Here is a 21,218-nt window from a genome sequence, read left to right on the forward strand (position 1 = left end):
TAAGTGCACTTATTTCCAATTGAGAAGAATTTTGATGGCTCCTACTGAAAGTGATTGATCATTCTAAAATTGATATCCATCATTGTTTGTGCACTCCTCAAGTCGCTTCCTTGGTCCCCACTCTTGTTAAGCTTGCCAACCTCTGCAATTTCGCCATTGTTTGAAATCTAGGCGATATTCATGCCTCAATTGTCCAATGTGGCTATCATAGCCCTACTATCGAGCTTTCCTTGCTCCTCCCGCTCCTTGCCAGAAGCCTTTTGTGCTTTTTTGGTTGCAAGCCATTCTTTTAGAGGATGTGTCTTAAAATCTAGGGTAAGAAATTTCAATTTTTAATATAGTAGAGAGTAACCTTGCAAGGTTTGAACCTTGATTGTTGACACTAGATACAAGAAGTCCAATCATTTCACCAAAAGATTGCCCTTGTGAAAATCAAATTATTACAATCCACCCTTATTTTCTTTTATTTTTTGTTGCCACAGGGTATCCCCACAACCCAACCCAACGCTTATTTGGGGTGAGCTGAGGCGAGACTAGTCCTTGGGGATGTGCCCAACAGCCTACTTGCTAAACCCATCGGGTAAGTACAAGGCCTCAGAGTTGAACCTAGAACCAAGGGAGAGCAAACCAACTACGCTACCTCCACCCTTATTATTACTATAAATTATCCTTCAATTAAAAAATGCTAGATATAATTCCACCCTTAGAAACTAAAGATTGTATTTTTTATTAATTAATTTAATAAACTGCAAATAAATATTTCAACGTATCTCACACTGAAAAAGAAAAGAAAAAGTCAGCCTACTATCCCATAAAACTGTTAAATTTTTCCTATTCTATTTTATTCAGTACGTCCTTACTTCCAGCTCTAGATACCAACGTACATATTGTTTTATAATTAAAATATATGGCAAAAGATCCCTTTTATACGAAGTACATCCTAGGATTTTGCTCCTATCCTCTGATGAACGGGAGGCATATGGGCACTATTTCAACCATTTCACATAATATTTGGGTTACTGGCGCATTGAATCTATCTCACAAAAAGTTCGGTTTTGGCATTCCAGCTTTAAGTCGTAAAAAACTGGAGGTGAAGACTCGGGCCAGGAGGGGGGTGCAAACAAGTTCAAGTAAAATGGACGGACTGCCAGAAGGGAGAGGGCTCTTTCTGAGTTTATGTAAATATACACCACCTTCTTGGGCAACCCAACTTGGTCCTATTCCCTCCCATTACTATGCCCTTGGACATGTAAGTCATTTTTCTGTATCGAAGGAGGGAATAGTTAATGCTCTAATTTTAGTTTGTCAGCATAATTCTGTTCTTGTACTGTTCACTCTGTGAACTGATTATTCTGGGAGTTCTTATGACCACTTATATCATTCCACAGTTTCACGGAAAAAACCAATTGTCTATATTCGCAATTGTGTTTTAATTTTAAAAACAGTTTCTAGGAAAACCCAATTATGTTTGTCTAACCCAAATGTTACAACGGGGTGTCATTTGAAAAAAAACAAACGGATTCCTAATAATAAATTTAAAGGCAGTTTCTAAGGAAGGCCCAAATGCTACAGCGGCTACAGTTTTAGCCTCTCATTTTAACGACACGCAGTAGGTGTTTGCTAGGAGTTTCTATTTTAACGACATAATGATATCATAGGATGTGCGTATTTCTTTGTTAGATTCAGGTACAATAACAAACTGATTTCATCATACATACTGGAGCATTTCTGAAAGAGCCCGCTATGCAATTAGATAATAACTAAAAAGATCCAATCCCATTTACAAAATGAGATGAAATATGTTTGAAGGCTTCTGGATCGAACAGTATTTATCTTTTTGAATCAACGTTTTATGATCCATCATTATTAACCTGTCTTTTTCTGTTCTTTAGTTCACTATCCTAATTATGGATCATAGAATATGATCTGAAACGTCGATTCAAAAAGATAAACACAGCTAAATTCAGAAGCCTTCAAGCATAATAACATGGACTGTGTAAACTTAATGTCCAAAGAGATGAATTTTATTGTCTTTAGGCCAATGTGGTCTATATTACCTATTGAATTGTGTTTACTTATTTAGAAGATTGTTTCTCTTACTGTTTAGTTTTAGAATAAACTCTCCAATCCTTGTTTGCCTGTCTTGTTTTAGATTTCATGAACTAGTTAATGATTGCAAACATTGTGTAATAGTGCCCGATGTTGTTATATGGCATTCATATTGGAAGATATGTATTTTGTCTTCTACTTTACTCATTTTATAAATCCGAGAAATTCATTGTCCCCAAGGTGTCTTCGGAAGGTCCATTTACCAGTTTTACTATGTAGCTTATCTGAGTTGGTTCTTAACTTTGTAAGCTTGATATTATTTTTGAAACCAGTTATGTTGAATGAGTAGGTGTGATGTTCATTTTGCAGTTGATGATATTTGTCTAGTAACAAAGTATTCTCTTGTGTACATGCCAGTTGCTCTAATGTGATTGAAATGCAGTAGAATTTTTTGAACTTATGGGTTTTAGGAAGACCCAAATATATGTCTTACCCAAATGCAACAAAGGAGGATTTTTAAAAAGTGTTTCTGAGGAAGATCCAATCATCTTTATGTTACCGAGTTACTGACATGTTACAATGGAGTACAGTTACAGCCCCTGATTCTAATAGCATCCAATAGTTGTCTGTAAAGAGTTTCTGTGTCAATGAGATTGTGATGTCACATGATGTTGTGGATATCTGTTATTGTGCAAAAAAAATTATTTTGTCGTCCGTTTGAGGATTTTAAAGCTTGGACGGGGATCGCATTCTCAAGATTTGTGAACACGGCAGGCTTGAATATATCCCATGAGTCATTACTCCACAACGTCACCACATACTCCGTAGAGTTATGTGTCATCTTATTGCAGTGATGTACATGCTATTACGAATGCCTCAATTTACCATTACAATGCAACTGATCCTAATATTATATAGTAAAGTTTGCAATAATAACCATTTTTTTTCCTTGTTGGGTGTTTGGAGAGTATAATTTGAGTGAAAGGAGGTGCCGAAGAAAATTTTATTCTCCATTAAAAGAAGCTTTTCTCAGTTTACAAAATATGATATGTATCTCTTTAGTAAATTGAAACCATAAAACTATGAATGTTTGTTCAATTAAATTATGAAAGACAACTGTCCAAGGGGTTGAGCTTAACTGGTTAAAACACTGGGTTCTCACTGTGGAGACCCAAGTTCAATTCCCAATAGGGACATCTGAAGTGGAATTCTAAACTGTGACTCTTGGCCTTCCATAGGATGGGGAAGGTCTTGGGGTCAATCTAATCAAACATAATAATAATAATAATAATTCAAAGATATGTAATGGGGATGGGGCCCCTTACTGTGTCCCCACTGGTTCATAGCTCCAGTCAAAAGCTATTCAGGCTTCGGCCAATTACTGATCAAAAAAAAAAAAAATTATGAAAGACAACTTGGAACCAGTTCTTAAGTTGCTGAACCTATATAAAGGGCAATGAATTTACAGGTAACGTGCCAATTAACTTGCCAACTTCTGAAGTTTTTGGTCCAGTGTGGTATGGGTTCTCTTCCATTCCATGGTCATCTCTTGTAGTGGTTCAAAACTGTGCAACTTTGCTAGCTATCATCACAATTCAAATTCTTATCATGCTTCTTCCATCCTATCCTCGCAGTTTGCTGATTCATCTTGTTGCAGATCAGTGTACTGCTTCATATTTTTAGTTTATGGAGTCAAAGTTCCAGGTCAAGATTTTTACGATGCCCTCCACAGTCTTAGTGAAATTAGTGTCCAATTCATGACCAAGCTTGTTTATATTCTTCCTATCACTGTTTTCCTTCTTTCCATCTGTCCTTTGTCTTTGAGAGGTGCTCCTGGATTTACATCAACCAAGTTATTCCTGCCCATGGTTTGCATATCTGCTCTTCCTCTCCACTCTTATAGACTATACAAAAAAGAGTTTTGTTCTCTTACATGCACCTATGCTGCTGCGAATCAAAAGTTTGAAATGACAAACCACTGATTCGAGCTTTTTTGGATGTGCCAACATCATCACCTTTTATACTATTCCAACCTTGAAGTTTATCTTCTGATGGGTCATAAGTTCATAATTACTACCTTAATGTTTGATGTTTCTTACTGGGCTACACAAGCTTAGGGGATCTTCTCTGTCCTCCTTTGTGTCAATATGGAAGCTTCATGTTGAACCCTTGCAGGCAGTAGTACAGGTAGAAGACTTCTTTTGGTACCATTAAAACCAAAAACCATTACAAATATTTGATCTTCATGGTGTAGACTTCCTCCCTTGCACACCATTTCATCCATCCATGAGAAATTGCATTCAAATTGGTGCCAAACACCATGACTGTCACCTTCAACCTGCAGATTGGGTGACAGGCAGAGGTATAAAGTTACTCCACTTACAATGCCTTCCTCCAACCTTGTCACCATACTCAAATTTGACCAAACAAGGCTATTTATAGTCTTTACAATCCTTTTTTTTGACAGTTACAACTGAATTACATCCCTTTTACATCCTCTTTACCCTTCCATGGGCATATTTGCATAATTTGACCTCCTAGACCCAATTAGAACTCAAATACTCAACTTTAGCAACTTAATACAAATGAGTGACATTGCCTTACAAAATGATTCATCATGCCTTGAATTACATCCAAATGACCTTAAAGACAATCATAGACTCAAAACCTTATGAAATTACTCATGACATGACTGTTGACAAGGTGCTCTTGCACCATACTGCCGACCTTAAAAGCTTTCCAGGTCTCTTGGAAACATAGAGAATCACAACCTGCAAGAAAAAAAAAAATTTAGTGTCTTGGACTGAAACCTGATCTTTGTCTTCACCTTCATCTTTGCCTCTTCATCTTTTCACCATTCTCATGCCTCTGCTACAATCAACATCTCCAAAAGGACACAAACTGTCCAACCTCTCAACTACTCCCATCCATGGAGTATCCAATGGCTGCAACGCAAGGTGTTCCTCAGGCATCCACCTTTCCTACTGCACACACACAATCTCACACTTTCTTTGCCTCACCTAGGAGTCTCTTTCTCCTCTCTCCCTAGTCTCTTGGCAACCAACAACTAGGTTCTCTCCTCAACCTGTTCCTCTGCAGTTAGGTGGATCCACACCTGCAACCAAACACAACACAAAAAAACTTTCATAGCCCAGATCTTTTGCTGGGCTCTGATACCAATTTGATGCAGAGCATCGTGGAAAACCAACCAAGAACCCCAAATCAACCAAGGAGTTCTAATTCTAGGGTGCTCAATGACCCAAAACAATAATCAACTCAATGAGTTTGAGGCATCTAACAAGATTAAACTCCAAATCTTATCCAACTTACTCAATATCAACTTTCACTTAATCCATCCAAGACAAATCAACAGTTCCTTTTCATATGACTGTCATACTGATGACAGTATTGACAGTACTGCACTCTGTTTCTCACAACTTCCATTTCAGATATCATTTGGCCAATCGCTTCGGTGAGAATGCAGAGAACTAGGTTTTAAACAACATATCCAAAAATCATTAAGATCCAACGGTTAAATTAAAAGTTATGGTCTCTGCACTGAGACTGTTTTGACTGTTACAAAAAAAAACCAAGAAATGTGCATGCCCAGTCCGCCTAGGGTATCAAATTTCTCCCAAAATACAAAACCATTCGATCTCAAACCAAAACCATGTCAAAGTACATTCAATCCACTGCTAAAATCCAGAATATTGCAATTTTTGGACTGTTACATTGTGAGATATTAACAAACCCTTTTCTGCAATCCTGTCAACAAGGTTTTAAGACAGTTTTGAGAAAAACCATTCAAACTTACATTATAATCCACAACCAATGCTCTGATTGCATTCAAAACAAAGTTCATTCAATATAATATCATTCCAAATAGGTTTAATACTCCATTCAATCCAATAAAACATGTAAACATCCATTAAAACAGGGAATCCACTTGACTGTCAGCAAGATAACAGTTAAAGGTTACACAAAACAGAGTACATCTCCATTACTTCTTCCAAAACCATTACAAATATTTGATCTTCATGGTGTAGACTTCCTCCCTTGCACACCATTTCATCCATCCATGATAAATTACATTCAAATTGGTGCCAAACACCATGACTATCACCTTCAACCTGCAGATTGGGTGACAGGCAGAGGTATAAAGTTACTCCACTTACAATGCCTTCCTCCAACCTTGTCACTATACTCAAATTCGACCAAACAAGCCTATTTATAGTCCTTACAATCCTTTTTTTAGACAGTTACAACTGAATTACATCCCTTTTACATCCTCTTTACCCTTCCATGGGCATATTTGCATAATTTGACCTCCTAGACCCAATTAGAACTCAAATACTCAACTTTAGCAGCTTGTTACAAATGAGTGACATTGCCTTACAAAATGACTCATCATGCCTTGAATTACATCCAAATGACCTTAAAGACAATCATAGACTCAAAAACCTTATGAAATTACTCATGACATGACTGTTGACAAGGTGCTCCTGCACCATACCTGTAGGTAGAGATTAATAAGCACCTGTAGTTTGACTTGTAGCTCTTGCACATATGTATAGGTAAGTTCAGGCTCACTTGCAGGTATGTGTGTATGCACATGAGCAGAATGTGCATTGGTCTAACTCAGAGGTAGAAATGAGCAATGCGTTTGCAGGCTGGTTTAAAGACCTTCACTGAAAGTATACACTGATAATTGAAGTGCGAGAGAGTACAGCGTCTAACTATAATTTCAGTGCAGAACCCAAGAAGACTGCTATAGCAATAAATAGATTGCTATTTATAAGGGCAAAGCATAAGATGCAGGCAAGAATGACATACCCTTCTCTCTTGTTAGAACAAATCATATGGTGAAATCTGTAGTTAGAGAATTTAATGCATGGTAATTCAGTTTCTTAGGATGTTGAATTTATGCTGATACCATGTGCTGCTGTTAGAAGTACTTGCTGTCTCAAATTGCCAAAACAAGCTTCTTCTTCCTAAAGTTGGTGCAATCCAGATGAGAGAATTTTGAATGAAATATAGACATGGGAATTTTCTGCATTAATTGAGATTTTTTAATGGTGCCGATACCATAGATTTTTCTGACAACTACATTAGTATTTTCAGTTAATTATGACACGAATCATCCAAACTCCTTTCTTGCCATATGCCGGTCCAAAAAGAGAGCGAGGTTGCACTAAGGACTGGCTAGAATTGATGGGTATTAATATATGTTACAAATGTATGTGCTGATGCAGAAAGTTTAAGAAAGTACAAAATCTAAATGCTTATTTTCATGCACTTTCACTTAGTCATGCTGTGTGTTATCGAAAAGTTTTTGACATACCCTTTTATGTGGTATAGCTTTCATTTTCTTATGCATTCTTGCAATTTAGTTTTGCTGAATTCTTCTTTTGGATTCTTGGGGGTTTTAGTCTTGTTGTTATAATCTAAATGATTTAAGGCAATTAATATTTCACTCCCTTGGGAAGAATTCATCATCTCCAATGAGTGTATCTCGTCTTCTTAATTAATAACTTGAAAATTGTTTTGTCAGATGTTGATGTGAGTTCTTTTTATTATGAGATAATTGTAAAATTAATGGCCAAATATGGTCAAGATATAAGGTTGTGAAAATAAAGGAAGGAATACCCCAGTTAAAAGATTCCCCATTGCAGGTGAATGTACTGGAAAACTGTCTAGAATATGTACCAAACTTCATCTATTGGACAAAAAATGGAGAAATAGATATATGCCCAAGAATTTGACTATCCCTGAGTAGAAATATAATATAACAGGACAATAAGTTCTACACATCTCTTCTCTTACTATTCAGGCTGAAGCTATGATAGACCAAGAACCTGGTAGGATATCTATCCACGATAGACAAAATAACAAAAGCTTTAGTCAAGCAGAAGCAGACAATCAGAATGAAATTATTGATCACATATTAAATTTGGTGAAATGAGGTATCAGATTTGTTTCTCTGATAATTAGATTTGTGAACCTAGGATGAGTGGTTATATGGTGATGCACAAGGTGTTTGCTGGTAGAATTCCTTTGATTTGAAAGATCCCTAACCAGTGTGAACTGAATTTTTTCTTGTTTCCAACTTGCTGTAATTATGTTTTATGATTGTTTTGCTGAGGGTTTTTGTTTGGGTTTGTTTTCAGTAGTTTGCATAGTGTTTATTCATGATCAAATGCCAGTAAACCAATGCTGGGAAAGCAAAATGCAAGAATACAATTGACTGATTTTTTTAATTTCAGAATTCTGATTTTAAGAACAATAGAAGAATAATTTTCAAAATTAAGAATTCCAATCCACCACGACAGTAAAATGGCATACCGGGTGTCCAACGCCCAAATTGGGGAAAGCTTTATTTAAAAATTTGGTGCAGAATACAATCTAAGAGAACCCAGAAGCTGGAAATGGCTCTAATGAGCTTTATTTGTCTCAACAATAATTACTAAAAACAAATATACTGAAATTGCTAAGAAATGTGCCTAGCTTCTAGGCCAAATTATTGAATTTTCTGAATTTCCCACAAAGGATCCTTGATCTAGACCCCAATTGACATCTGCAGCTTGTAGAATGTATCAAACCCCTGTAGGAAAGTGTTGACAATGAAGATGATAACAATTCTCAGCCTTCCATTGAATTGTATGGCCCAAATGGAGAAGCCAGAGGGCTGCAAGTGGTATGGCCAACAAGGAGCAAGTACAGTTGGCACAAGAAATGGTATGGCCGCCTTTGGGGGTCTCCAAATCTTCCTAAATCTGCAATACAAAGTCTGAATCTGCTGATAATATTCTGAATATGCTGGTATAACTCTCAATTGAAGCACAAACAGGAATCCTGCATGAATTTCCTGCAATTATGAACTAGGTGGATGTACAATTCATTGATTCCCAAGGAGTTTTCGTTCCATGGAGGCTTGTCTGCTGCTGAAATCCATTTGCAAAGCTCAAATTCCAAATAGCTGATGTAAAAAATGAAGAATGAATCCCCAAAGGATGCACGACAAGTCACTTTATTTGCCTCCAACCCTAAATGTACCTTTTAGGGTTTCCATGCTTTATTTTAAAACACTTTATAATCTTTTATTAAAATACTTTTGAAACTCAGTGCCACATTTTAATTTTCATTAAATTTGCTTTCCCCTCCAAAACTGGTGGTGTTCAAGTCTAGGAATTATTATAATTGAACTTTATTACATATTTCCTTACTAATAACTTGCAATTAACTTTATAATGAAATATTATAAAGTTACTTTATAACTCAACTTTATAAAGTCATAACTTGCATTTTATTAATAAAATCTCCTCTATTAGAGAAGTTCGATTCAATAAGGGTCTTATTCATCATTAATAAAGTGGCCCCTTTTCAAACAAACATATCTATTTAGGGAGGCATGCCATGGGGTCTTTTATGATGCTTCATTACATTATTATAAAGTGATATTTTAATCACTTAACTCCATTTTTATTAAATATTAAAGTCAACTTTTAATTTTATTAAAATTCCAACACTTGGCCTCCCCCAAACTGAAAACTGAATGCTATCACCAGTCCAAGGATGATGACTGGATGTGGCAGTGCAACTGGCAGTCTCCTCCTAAAAAGTAGGGATCCTCCTAAAAAGTAGGAACTGCCACCAAAGTTCCCAAAATGATCTTGGAGTTCCTCTGACGCAACTTGGTCAACTCCCAGTCAACCCCTAAAAAAATAAGGACCCCTCCGAAAATCTAGAAAACTATCACAAATTGCTCAGAAAGCCCCTGCAAAGCTCCATGACCCCTAGATGGATCCCCTAACCACTCTGTTGACCTACGGGAACCCAGATAGTAAGCCAACCACGCTCATCTGCCTGTCTCCTAGAAAGGGGACATGGCATGATCTAATTGGATGTATGAGTTTCAACCTGTCATTGATGGGCTTATGTTGGTTATTTGAGTTTTCTCTATAGCTACTTTCATGTTATTTTTGAGTTATCTCACACTAAGGTAATGTACTGCTTCGTCCTTAAATATGGCATCAAGATGCAAGCAAAAAAGAAGTGTGATGCTATATTGTGTAAGATGGATAAGGCAACGTTTTTTGAAGCCTTAGATTTGCAAATCTAAGAGCCAACAGGATTTTGAAGGTGAACATCAAATAGCACATATCGTCGATATTTGTGCTAGATTTATAATGGTTGCAGTCCAATCTCACCCTAATATTTTATGAGAATTTTTTATGTACTTTCTTTTACCAAACATGATCCATTGTGCACTAACCTTATGGATAGGAGTTTCTGGTTTCCATGTGGTATGCAGGTGTGGGGAAATAGTACCTAAAAGGCCTTGCATACATCTGATTTGTTAGTCTCCTCTAAGAAAAAAAGTTATCCATACTTTAAAATGACAATTGTTCACAAAACCGATCAACAGGACCTGACAGAAAGATTGGGCTTTTTGACGGGATCTACTATTTACTAATAGAAATGCACTTTATTGAATTCTGAGGAAAACGAGCATTTTCACTTTACACATACTGCGTTATAGCTAATCCATCTGTACATACCTTTGATTGTATGTGTTGAATATGGAATATTATATTATAAATAATATATTTTATTTGAAAGACTTTACATAAGTAAACCGGATTGCTTAAAGAGTCACATTTCTCTGTCAGTATCTGTTTCTATCATAAGTTTCTTTTCGTGTAATTTTGTCATGGGAATGCAGATTGTGTAACAGTGCATAAAATTTGGTGTATATTGCTATGGCGTATATAATTATTTAGTTTTTAAATTTTACCAGCTTCCTACACCAATTCATCGATGGGACCTTCCAGATTTACCAACAAATACTGAAGTCTGGATAAAGGTAATAGTAGAGTTTGAAACCTGCAAATTTTCTCATTCTTTTTCTTTGGTATCTATTGTTGCCTACTTATAATTTTCCACCTTTGTACAATTTGTTGGGTTCTTAAACTTCGTATTCATAAAGTTTTTTCATATTTAAGATTCCTTCTCTCATTTGCACAAAAACTCGTATACTTGAAAAAGAACACTAATTTGGGTTCTGCAGCGGGATGACTTATCAGGCATGCAACTTAGTGGGAACAAGGTGCGGAAGCTCGAATTTTTGATGGCAGATGCGAAGGAAAAAGGTGCAGATTGCATTATTACAATAGGGGGCATTCAAAGTAATCACTGCCGAGCTACTGCAGTGGCAGCTCGATACTTGAATCTTGACTGCTATCTTATATTGCGAACTACCAGGGTTTCTATACTAACTGTTCTTTTGTAGTCTTTGTTTTCTTCAAATTTTCATCCCACTATAGTTACATTCATTATTGTTTACTTTTCCGGCATTACTGAAAACAATCTGTTGTCCATGAAATTTCATGTGTCAATGTATGCCAATTTTTATGCATAAAAAGTAAAAACATATTCTGGTGTTGTCTAAGTAATTTCAGGCTGAAGTGGATGAAGATCCTGGGTTGATTGGAAATCTTCTTGTTGAGCGAATGGTTGGTGCAAACATAGAACTTATCTCCAAGGAGGAGTATGGACGAATTGGAAGTGTTGTAAGTTCTTATCCTGTCCTGATATGAACTTTGGTGTTTTGTTAGAGTATTAATTTCTGAAGGTATTTGAGAATCAACGATAAGTGAAAGACAGCTACATATATTATTCATTCATTTACAAATGTGTTTGATTCTGTTATTCCATGGTAGCTTTGGGTGTATCATTAGCTAACACTTTTAAGTCGAATTCTGTCCATTTAAGCTGCCAAGAAAAAAAATCTAGCATGATAAAGTTACAACTTATTTAACAGGTATGAGATATGGTAAATTGGGGTTTGATAAGGTAAATTAAAGTTCGATAAAATCATTCATTCAATATCCATGCAAGAAAGTTTTTAAACAATTCAGCATGATAAAGTTACAACTTTTTAACAGGCACAAGATATGGGAAATCAGGGTTCGATCATTCATTCAACATGCATGTAAGGAAATAAAAAAAAGGAACAAGCAGAGAAAATGCAATCCTGTAATGTCCCTGCTAATTTCTGATATAAAATTCTAATACTTTCCACTCAGACATTTCATCAAACACTTGGCTGTCATAGTTTAGTCTGCTGATCTTAGTTTCAGGTTGATACCAGGGACATCTAATGTTGATTCTTCATGTAAGGACATTCACAATAGAAGTATAATAACATATAAATGTTTGGACAACAACCACAAATGTATTATGAAACAAATGGAGCTTATAATTAGACATATCTTATTGCTGTCATTTTGTCAAATGAATGATATGCAACCTCAGAAAATGATTATACAATATGCAGCCTCCAAAATCCTTAAACTTAATTAGATGCCAACCCAAAGTACTACTACAACTTTATCATATGGGCTGATAACCAAACTATGTCTCAGATTTTCTGAGGACCTATGGTACTTCAGACTTAATGCACACTAACAGTAAATTACAAGAGATTGCAATGTCAAGAACCTGATATGATCTCGCCCAAGGTAGACAATGAGGATGCAAGCAACATCCACTAGCAATGAGGCTCAAATATGCTAGATCGAACCAAGACAGGTGCAGTCTCTGCTGCAGTCAATAGATGATCTGAAAACTAAATGTAATCTGCAAACAAGTGGCCCGAATGTTACCCCAAACTGATCGTCTTAGCTTCCCAAGTGTACGCCATTCACCAAAAGGAAGTTTGAAGCTCCAACAAAGAGTTACATGCAAAATCGAGGGTTCCTGTCAATCTGATGCAAATTGTTTCAGACTTGTGTTGGCTGCCAAATCTCAGTCCAAACAATTTCAAACAGCTTCAAAATGAATCGCCTTGCTCCTAGGATGAAATCACTGGCCACCAAGGTGTAAATCAATGCATCAACAATATTCAATAAACAAAATCTTGGGAAAGCTAACTGCTGTAGATCTGCAGATTGATAATAATAGTTGCCAGCATATGAGACTCCTCCAAGCCCTCAAACCCTATCGCTGGTCAACCCAATGATAGTGCTGTCATCTAATGTAATTTCTGATGCACCAGCAAAGTGGTAGAAGGAAAATCGTGGAAATGGAGGTGCAATTCAGTTTTTCTTCAGATCTGGTTATTATGTTCCAAATCTCCCAAGCTCACATCAACTAAACTCCTCACAACATCGCCTTGTCTTCCTAGGTAGGTTTGCTGATCTCAAATACAACCAAGATGCATTCACCATGAATAATGAGTAAAACCGAGGTAGTCTGAGGGTCTGATGTAAATACCTCGAATCTGATATGAAACCTCAATAAGCTCAAATGAAAGGACTGATTGTCCTTCCCAATCACCATAACCTGTTATGCACAATGTGGAAAACTGAATATCTCCCATTCCCAAATGAAGAACTAGGGTTTCGTCCAGCCCTTCTAACAAATCTGCTGAAGGTTTACGTCCTCAGAGATTCCGCCAATGCCACGCGTCAGTCATTTCATCATATCCAAATTTCCAACCTGCTGATCCTCTAACATCCTCTTCTATTTATCCTTTTTCATCACCCTTCACGAGGTTCCTTCTAGAAGAGGGTAGGTACACTTTATTATTTAATATTATTTAAGTGACTTTTTAATTATTTTTAATTTTTATACTTAAGTTACTTTTTAATTAAATATAAAGTCACTTTTAATAATTAATTTATTTTAATGACTTTATAAGAAATTAATTTAATAAATTCCTCCTTATATCACCTATTAGCCTAGCAGCTAAAATTGGGGACATTACAATTAGCTAACACTTTTAAGTCGAATTCTGTCCATTTAAGCTGCTAGGAAAAAAATCTAGCATGATAAAGTTACAACTTATTTAACAGGTATGAGATATGGTAAATTGGGGTTTGATAAGGTAAATTAAAGTTTGATATAATCATTCATTCAATATCCATGCAAGAAATTTTTTAAACAATTCAGCATGATAAAGTTACAACTTTTTAACAGGCACAAGATATGGGAAATTAGGGTTCGATCATTCATTCAACATGCATGTAAGGAAATAAAAAAAATGAACAAGCAGAGAAAATGCAATCTTTGATCGAGGTGGCAGTTCAGGGCAATCTTTTAACAGAATATTGAAAAATGAGGTCAATTTTCTGGGGCAATGACTTTGCAACTGTTGCTCAAAACGGACCTGTTGAAAAAACATTGTCAAGGTGACAACACCTACATCAGAAGGAAACGATGCTTTCTTGTTGGGCAAAGTTTGAATCCCCAAACTCAGTCCAAAAGGCCGAAAAATAATTAAAATTCTGGCCTGATTCTGGGTATAGTCGCCAATTGGGTTTGTCCATATCTACCATTCCTGTTTGTCCTCATCCATGCATAAGAGATGACTTCTTGAATTCCCAAGGTGAAATGCCTCATCTTTCCTGTGGACTCTTTGCATATCTTGATGCACTTGGTTGTATTAGTAAAGTATTTCACCCGAAAGAGACATATGGATATAATAGTTTCATAGTAAAACATGTCTTCACAGAGATTTCTACATGCTTGTGAGATGTAAAGCATGGCAGAGGACAAGGAACGGCATCCCTACCTCACTTGTCAGAGATTGCTGTTTTCTTCTTGTAACAACATTGGGGGAATAACTTAATCTTTTCTTAGAGATAGCTGTATATGCCTCTTGTATCAATGTAGAAGTAAATGTTTTTATTAAAACAGTTTTTGTATGATCTTATTTCCCTCTATTAATGGTTCATTTAGCTACAAGTGTGCAATCATCTTCATGTTATGATTATTGTAAATTTGTAGTCAATCGATTCTGCTAAAATCATGAAATTTGTACAGTTTATTACATTGTCCACCAGATTCCCCATCCAATTTGGATCAAATATTGTTCTTGATGCTTAAATTTGCAGAACAATTGGTATGCTGCCAACAGATTAAAGTCTGCACAAAAATTGCTTTTGAAAAGCTTGGGAAAGATTACTCTGTTGCATTCCTGCACTGCTCAAATAAATTTAAATATAGAGATGCATTTCAAAATCAATAAACTCATTTCTTCTATAGGTTTACTTGTAAGATTGAGATACAAAGCAGATTGAGGATGAATGAAGGAAACATTTGATTCTTCAGCTCCCCTAAAGACTTCACATGGCTGGCAATAAATCCTCCCTGATGTGACCATCACTCTCTTAATTTATACTTTATCGATACAGGTGTAAATTTCTGAAGCTATAATTTCTGTCCTTTTTAATTCAATCAAGATACAGGTGATAATTTCTGAAGCTATAATTTCTATTCTTCATCAAATATTTCTGAAGCTATAATTTCTATCCTTCTTAATTCAATCAAGATACAGGTGATAAGTTCTGAAGCTATAATTTCTATCCTTTTTAATTCAATCAAGATACATGTATAATTTCTGAAGCTATAATTTCTATCCTTCATCAAATATTGTTTTTGATGCTTAAATTTGTAGAACAATTGGTATGCTGCCAACAGATTAAAGTCTGCACACAAATTGCTGTTGAAAAGCATGGGGAAAGATCACTTTGTTGCATTCCTGCACTGCTCAAATAAATTTGAATAATAGAGATGCATTTCAAAATCAATAAACCCATTTCTTCTATAGGTTTACTTGTAAGGTTGAGAATCTTGAGATACAACGCAGCTTGAGGATGAATATAGGAAGGATACATTTGATTTCTCCAGCTCTCCTAAAGACTTCACATGGGGAGCAATATATCCTCCCTGATGTGACCATCACTGTCTTAATTCATACTTTATGGAGACAGGTGTAAATCTCTGAAGCTATAATTTCTATCCATTTTAATTCAATCTTTATAAGGACGAGTCTTGCAATATTCTCCCTATTCTATTCTTTGTACATTGAGATTCCATGCAAAGAATATTTGTTTGAAAGCATGTTAGTACAATTTCATAGTAGAAGAGATTTAAAAGCATATGAGAAAAAATAATATATTAGGCTAACATTATCGTAATTGATTCACAAACTGTAGGAAGATATCCTTGTTTGTTGTCTTATGTCATATATCCATCTTGTATATCCATCTTGTACAAATTTATATTATTAATTCAGTTCCTTTCTATTTCCCCACCAAAAATGGATGTAGAACAACCTAGATCATATTACTTATGACAAGGCCCTTAAAGTCATTCCAATATTCTTGTTTGCCATATGGAATTTGATTTTTTAGAAATTTCTATTACATTCACTTTTGCTATGCAAAAGATTATGACATATGTTTGTGGAAACAAATGTAGAGTGAACGTTTGATGGTCTTTAGATTTGTGATTATACATATTTGAGAATGACATGTTTGATAAATTGCTCGAATGCTGTTATCATAAAGCACAAATTGCAAAATAATAGAAGCAAATGGAATTGATACAAAATGTTTATAGTTACACAACTTCTTTATGGCTTCTTGATGGAACATAGTTCAATATTTCGTTTGATATGAACTTTATGAAGATTAGTCTTACAAATGATATTAAAGAGGCTGTATATATCTGTTTGGCTTATTAGCATTTTCTTCCTCTACTTGTTTATGGTAATGCAATCTTTCCTATCAGACTAATATACTCCCTTAAATTTCATCACCTTGATGCAGACGCTTTGTAATCTTCTGAAAGAGAGACTAGAAAAGGATGGGAGAAAACCATATGTTATTCCAGTTGGTGGCTCAAACTCATTGGGAACATGGTAGAGTGTAATGTTCAGTTTTATTTATTTTAAAAAGAAGTAAAATGCAATTTTTTCTTGCATAAGAAAACATATTACTTTAGGTTCTTTGCCATCTGAGTATTAGGTCCATGAATAATGTAGGGCCCTCCCCATGAAAAAAGGACTCAAATTGGTGAGAATAAAAAAACTGGAACAAGCTGGAGATCAACTACACATCCACCAGGGCACGAAGAAGATAATTAGAAACCTAGTAAAAATCTCTGTCCCAAGACAACAAAACAAGGACAGAGCAACAAAGGCCGCCCACCAAAACTTACAAACAATAGAGGCATAAAACACAGTTTTAGGCCAAACTTCGGCCAGTCTGATTAAAACCTAATAGAATGTACAGACAGCCAAGCAAAAACCCCTGCAGCTGCTGGAATTCAGTCAATTTGAAGAAAAAATTGCCTGCTGGATCAGGGTATAACAGATCAAGCATATTAGAGCTGGGTAGAGATGGTCCCTCTCCTCGTGCAGTGCCCTGGAATCAACAACTACACCAGCATTCACATCTTCCTTCTGATAGAAGATAGCGCCTTCCAATCAAAACAGGACTCAAAGTTCCACAGAGGACCTTTTAATTGCACCAATAAATCCTTAAACAGTCATTTCTGGGAAGGTGAAAGAACTGGCAACATCAACCTTCCTGTCTTGTGCATCACCTCAAGGTTATGAATATATTTTGTGAAATCCTAGAAAAAGGATACCAACTCCTCCTGACTATGGACCAGTTGGATTTCCTGTTGCACAGCAACATCTTCCATCAAGCGCTTCTCCTTCCCCACATTCCTCCTTCATTCATTTGCTCTGCAGAATCTACCTTTCTAGACATTGATAGAATAGTATTCAGGATCCAATCATTAACAACCTTGTCTTGAACTAGCTCAGTCAAGTTTCATGGAAAACTCAAGCAGTGGATGTCTTGGTGCTTTCCACCCTTGTATTTCTTATTCCTGTGTTCTGAGAACTATTTTTGATTTGCAGTTTCTAAATTGAGGATAACAAAGGTGTTTGTGAGATGTCTGTCAAACACCGCTCCACCAGAAGGCATATTCCTCAAGTCTTCTGCCTTTCTCTTCTCAATCGTCATTTCTATCTCTGTACCAACAGCTTCTCTCAATGTGATTCCCCAAGCATTCACAAACATTTTAAGGGCTGACATGCTAACATTCCTTATAATGAATGGGACCATATATCATACCTGGAATGCTTCATTTCGGATCCTTCAAAATGTTAATTGCTTTCAAAGAAATTCTTATCACTTGGGATGGAGCTGTCCCATCTGTCAATTGAGAAGTCGAAGCCTTTGAACTTGTACTGTTGGGGTTTCATTAGGTATTTCTTGTAGTCTTCTTCTCCATTCTCTTTGCTCTACAATCCTTCAAGATCGCCTAATCTCTTGGTCTTGACCACCTTGTGGTCTCTTCCCGCCTTTATTGGGGTCTAAGGGTACAAGTCTCTTAAATCTAACTCGATTTATTTTTAGGCAATGGTGCCAATGTTTACTCTCCTATTTTTTTTTGTATTAAGTATAAGGAATAAAACATTTACAAGTGTATCATGTAGCAGAAAAGACTCAAATTCTCAGAATCATAAGCCCAATACTGTAGAGATAAGTTTACAAAAAATACAATTGAGAATGTAAGTGACTCATGTACAAAATTGACCCCATGTATTGTACAAAATGGGCCCTATACAGTGGACATACATACAAGAGTGAACCATACAAACTGAAATGTTTTGCTGGGACCATGACTGAAAACAAAAAAGGAACTGCATAAGTCTTTTACCTAAGTTGCCGGCATGGGTACGGGTACGTGGGTACGGTACGCTAGTACGACAATTTTTTTGGGGGGGGCTGGGTACGTTTGGGTACATCCGTACAAAAAAAAGTAAAAATCATAAATATATACATATATGCAGTCTAATAAGTAGAAACAAAAATTAAATATAGAATCCCACATATCATCCATATGCTAAACAAAACTTGGAACTATCATATATGATATAAATATAACAAAATTACAAATTTACGGTAAGTCTAATCTAATATAAAATATCCATTTGTCAAAATTTGAATGTTATGATAGACATCGAATTCATTGTTCATTGGTTCAACAATAAAATAACACAATTAATAATCAGCAATAGCATCATATGGGTCACTAGGAAGATCAAGATCAACATCATCATTGACATTAGATGATGTAGGTAGAGTAGTGGAACCACATGCAGCCTCACTGCAACTTGCACTAGCAGCAAATTGGCTATTGGACTCCCCAGAAAGTAAAGATTGTGTGGCAGCTGAAAAATCCAAATCAGTTCGCTCTAGATCTACATCCCAAAACTTTGTGCTCCCATCCTTGTACTCATTTTGTTTATGAGTAAGAAGGCGCAAGTTTGAATGCACATAAGCTAGCTCTTCCACCTTACTTGCTGCCAGTCGGTTGCGTTTCACTGAGTGGATAAAGGAGTATGTGCTCCAATTTTGCTCAGATGAAGAGGAACTAGAAACCTATTGAATAATTGACACAAAGTGAGAGGGCAACAATTATAAAATAGTAAAAATTATAAATTTAGAGAGCAATAAAAATGAAGAAACTTACTTGCGATAAAAGTTTGATTGCAAGAGTTTGAAGGTTTGGTGATGTATGGCCATTGAGGTACCACCAAGCATGAGCATCCTTCTTAGACTTGTCACGGAGAGCGGAAACACTTTGACCATTGGAGACTACAAAATCAGCAAACTCACTTGTCATCAAATCCTCCATTTTAGAATCGGGGAAGAGTCGAGTAAGTTCTGTCCTCACTGACTTCTGAATCTCTATATGGTGGTACCCTGATGGCTTAGCAAGCATTTCATCACTATAAAATCTGGGAGTCAATGCAAATGCAAGAAGATGTTGTGGGTTGGTCATTTTGTTCCACCACTCAACACAAATTGACTGAACCTCTTTGAAGAAAGTTTCTTCGGGATCTTGCTCTTTTGCATTGATGATGACTTTCATTTTCTCAATCATTGAGTCAATGCCATCATATACCTCTCCCAAACATGGGTGATCCATGTCAGTATAACGGATCATACTCATGATGGGCCCAGTGAAACTCAAAAGATATTCCACTCGATCCCACCAAGTGTCATCTAGGATCATGTGCTTTACATTTGTTGCCCTTTCAGTATTGGATTGCCTCCATAGGAACCAACTTTGACTAATTACCATGCTAGCAAGTGGCTCCCGCATCTTCACAAGTCGCCTTAAGACGATTGTGTTGGATGCAAATCAAGTCTCAACAACCTATTCAAAAATAAAAAATAAAAATTAGAATACAAATAAGACATGATAAAAATAAAATAAAATAAATGATTACCAAAGTGAAATGTAGATTTTAAAAATTGAAGTGTTTCAATTACCTTTAGCAACTCCAACTGTGAAAATGATCTGAAAATGGCCTGTGACATGTTATGGTTTGTGATGAACATTTGGATCTCTTTAGCCTTAGCATAAATTTGTTTGATCCAATGCATTTTCCTGCCCATCTTTTGTAGCATGAGGTTGAGAGAGTGGACAACACAAGGTGTCCAAAATATGTGTTCAAACTGTGTCTCAATCAACATACCTGCAGCTCTACAATTCTTCCATTATTACTTGGACAACATTTCGAGGTCCCACATCTTGAATGCATTGTATAAGGATGTTAGCAATAAATTGTGCATCCTTCACCTGTCCCTCACAATCCACAACTTTTAGAAACATTGCCCCCTTAGGGCACACTGCAATTACATTAATTAATGGCCGATTTTTGGTATCCTTCCATCCATCAGAAATGATGGACACCCTTGTTTGTTTCCATGAATTTATAATAGGAGCCAATGCATTGTCTATGCTTTTTACCTCCTTTGCTAGTAAGGTGCTATGCACCTTCTCATAACCAGGCCCCGTGTACCCTTGTGGAGCCTCATTTACCTTTCTCAACATATCCTGCCAATATGGTGATCGTACCACATTAAATGACAAACTGTTTGCATATAGACATCTTCCAATGGATTGATCTGCAATCTCTCTAGCATCATTCTGAAATGCTCTCTCTAATGGTCCCCTGCTTCTCTTCACAATAACAGGTTCTTCACTAATTGGGTCCAAGAATGGGTGGCTCTCTACCACGATATCAGGATAATTACTAGAAGATGGTGAAGTAGGGGGCCTCTTTGATCTACTTCCTCTTCCTATCAACAAAGGATGGTTTGAGGCACGACCAACTCTTGCATCTGCTTCCTCTTGCTCTCTAATATATCGTTCTATTTCTTGACGTGACATCCCATTTCCATCCTTTCCTAGACATGCTTTGATTCCTTGTTGGGGAATGACACAAAAATGGGCTTTGACACGACTGTAGGAGCTAGTTTTTTTCACACTACAAAAGTTGCATATCCAATTAA

At 36.3% G+C, this 21,218-nt stretch overlaps 1 protein-coding gene across 3 annotated transcripts in view; it reads left to right on the top strand.

The window, feature by feature from the left end:
* The first annotated feature begins 884 nt into the window (after nt 1-884).
* Nucleotides 885-21,218, top strand: part of LOC131051634 (putative D-cysteine desulfhydrase 1, mitochondrial) — a 113,715-nt gene continuing 93,381 nt past the window's right edge. The window contains exons 1-5 of one of the 3 annotated variants that reach the window (XM_057986200.2): nt 887-1,249; nt 10,847-10,912; nt 11,117-11,311; nt 11,508-11,618; nt 16,665-16,756. In XM_057986200.2, the coding sequence (XP_057842183.2) occupies nt 908-1,249; nt 10,847-10,912; nt 11,117-11,311; nt 11,508-11,618; nt 16,665-16,756 (806 nt within the window). In that variant the 5' untranslated portion in view covers nt 887-907. Of the gene's footprint in view, nt 1,250-10,846; nt 10,913-11,116; nt 11,312-11,507; nt 11,619-16,664; nt 16,757-21,218 lie in introns of all 3 variants that reach the window. The other 2 variants (XM_057986198.2, XM_057986199.2) reach the window with 2 other exon arrangements.

The sequence above is a fragment of the Cryptomeria japonica genome, chromosome 8, assembly GCF_030272615.1.
Source record: "Cryptomeria japonica chromosome 8, Sugi_1.0, whole genome shotgun sequence".
NCBI lineage: Eukaryota > Viridiplantae > Streptophyta > Pinopsida > Cupressales > Cupressaceae > Cryptomeria > Cryptomeria japonica.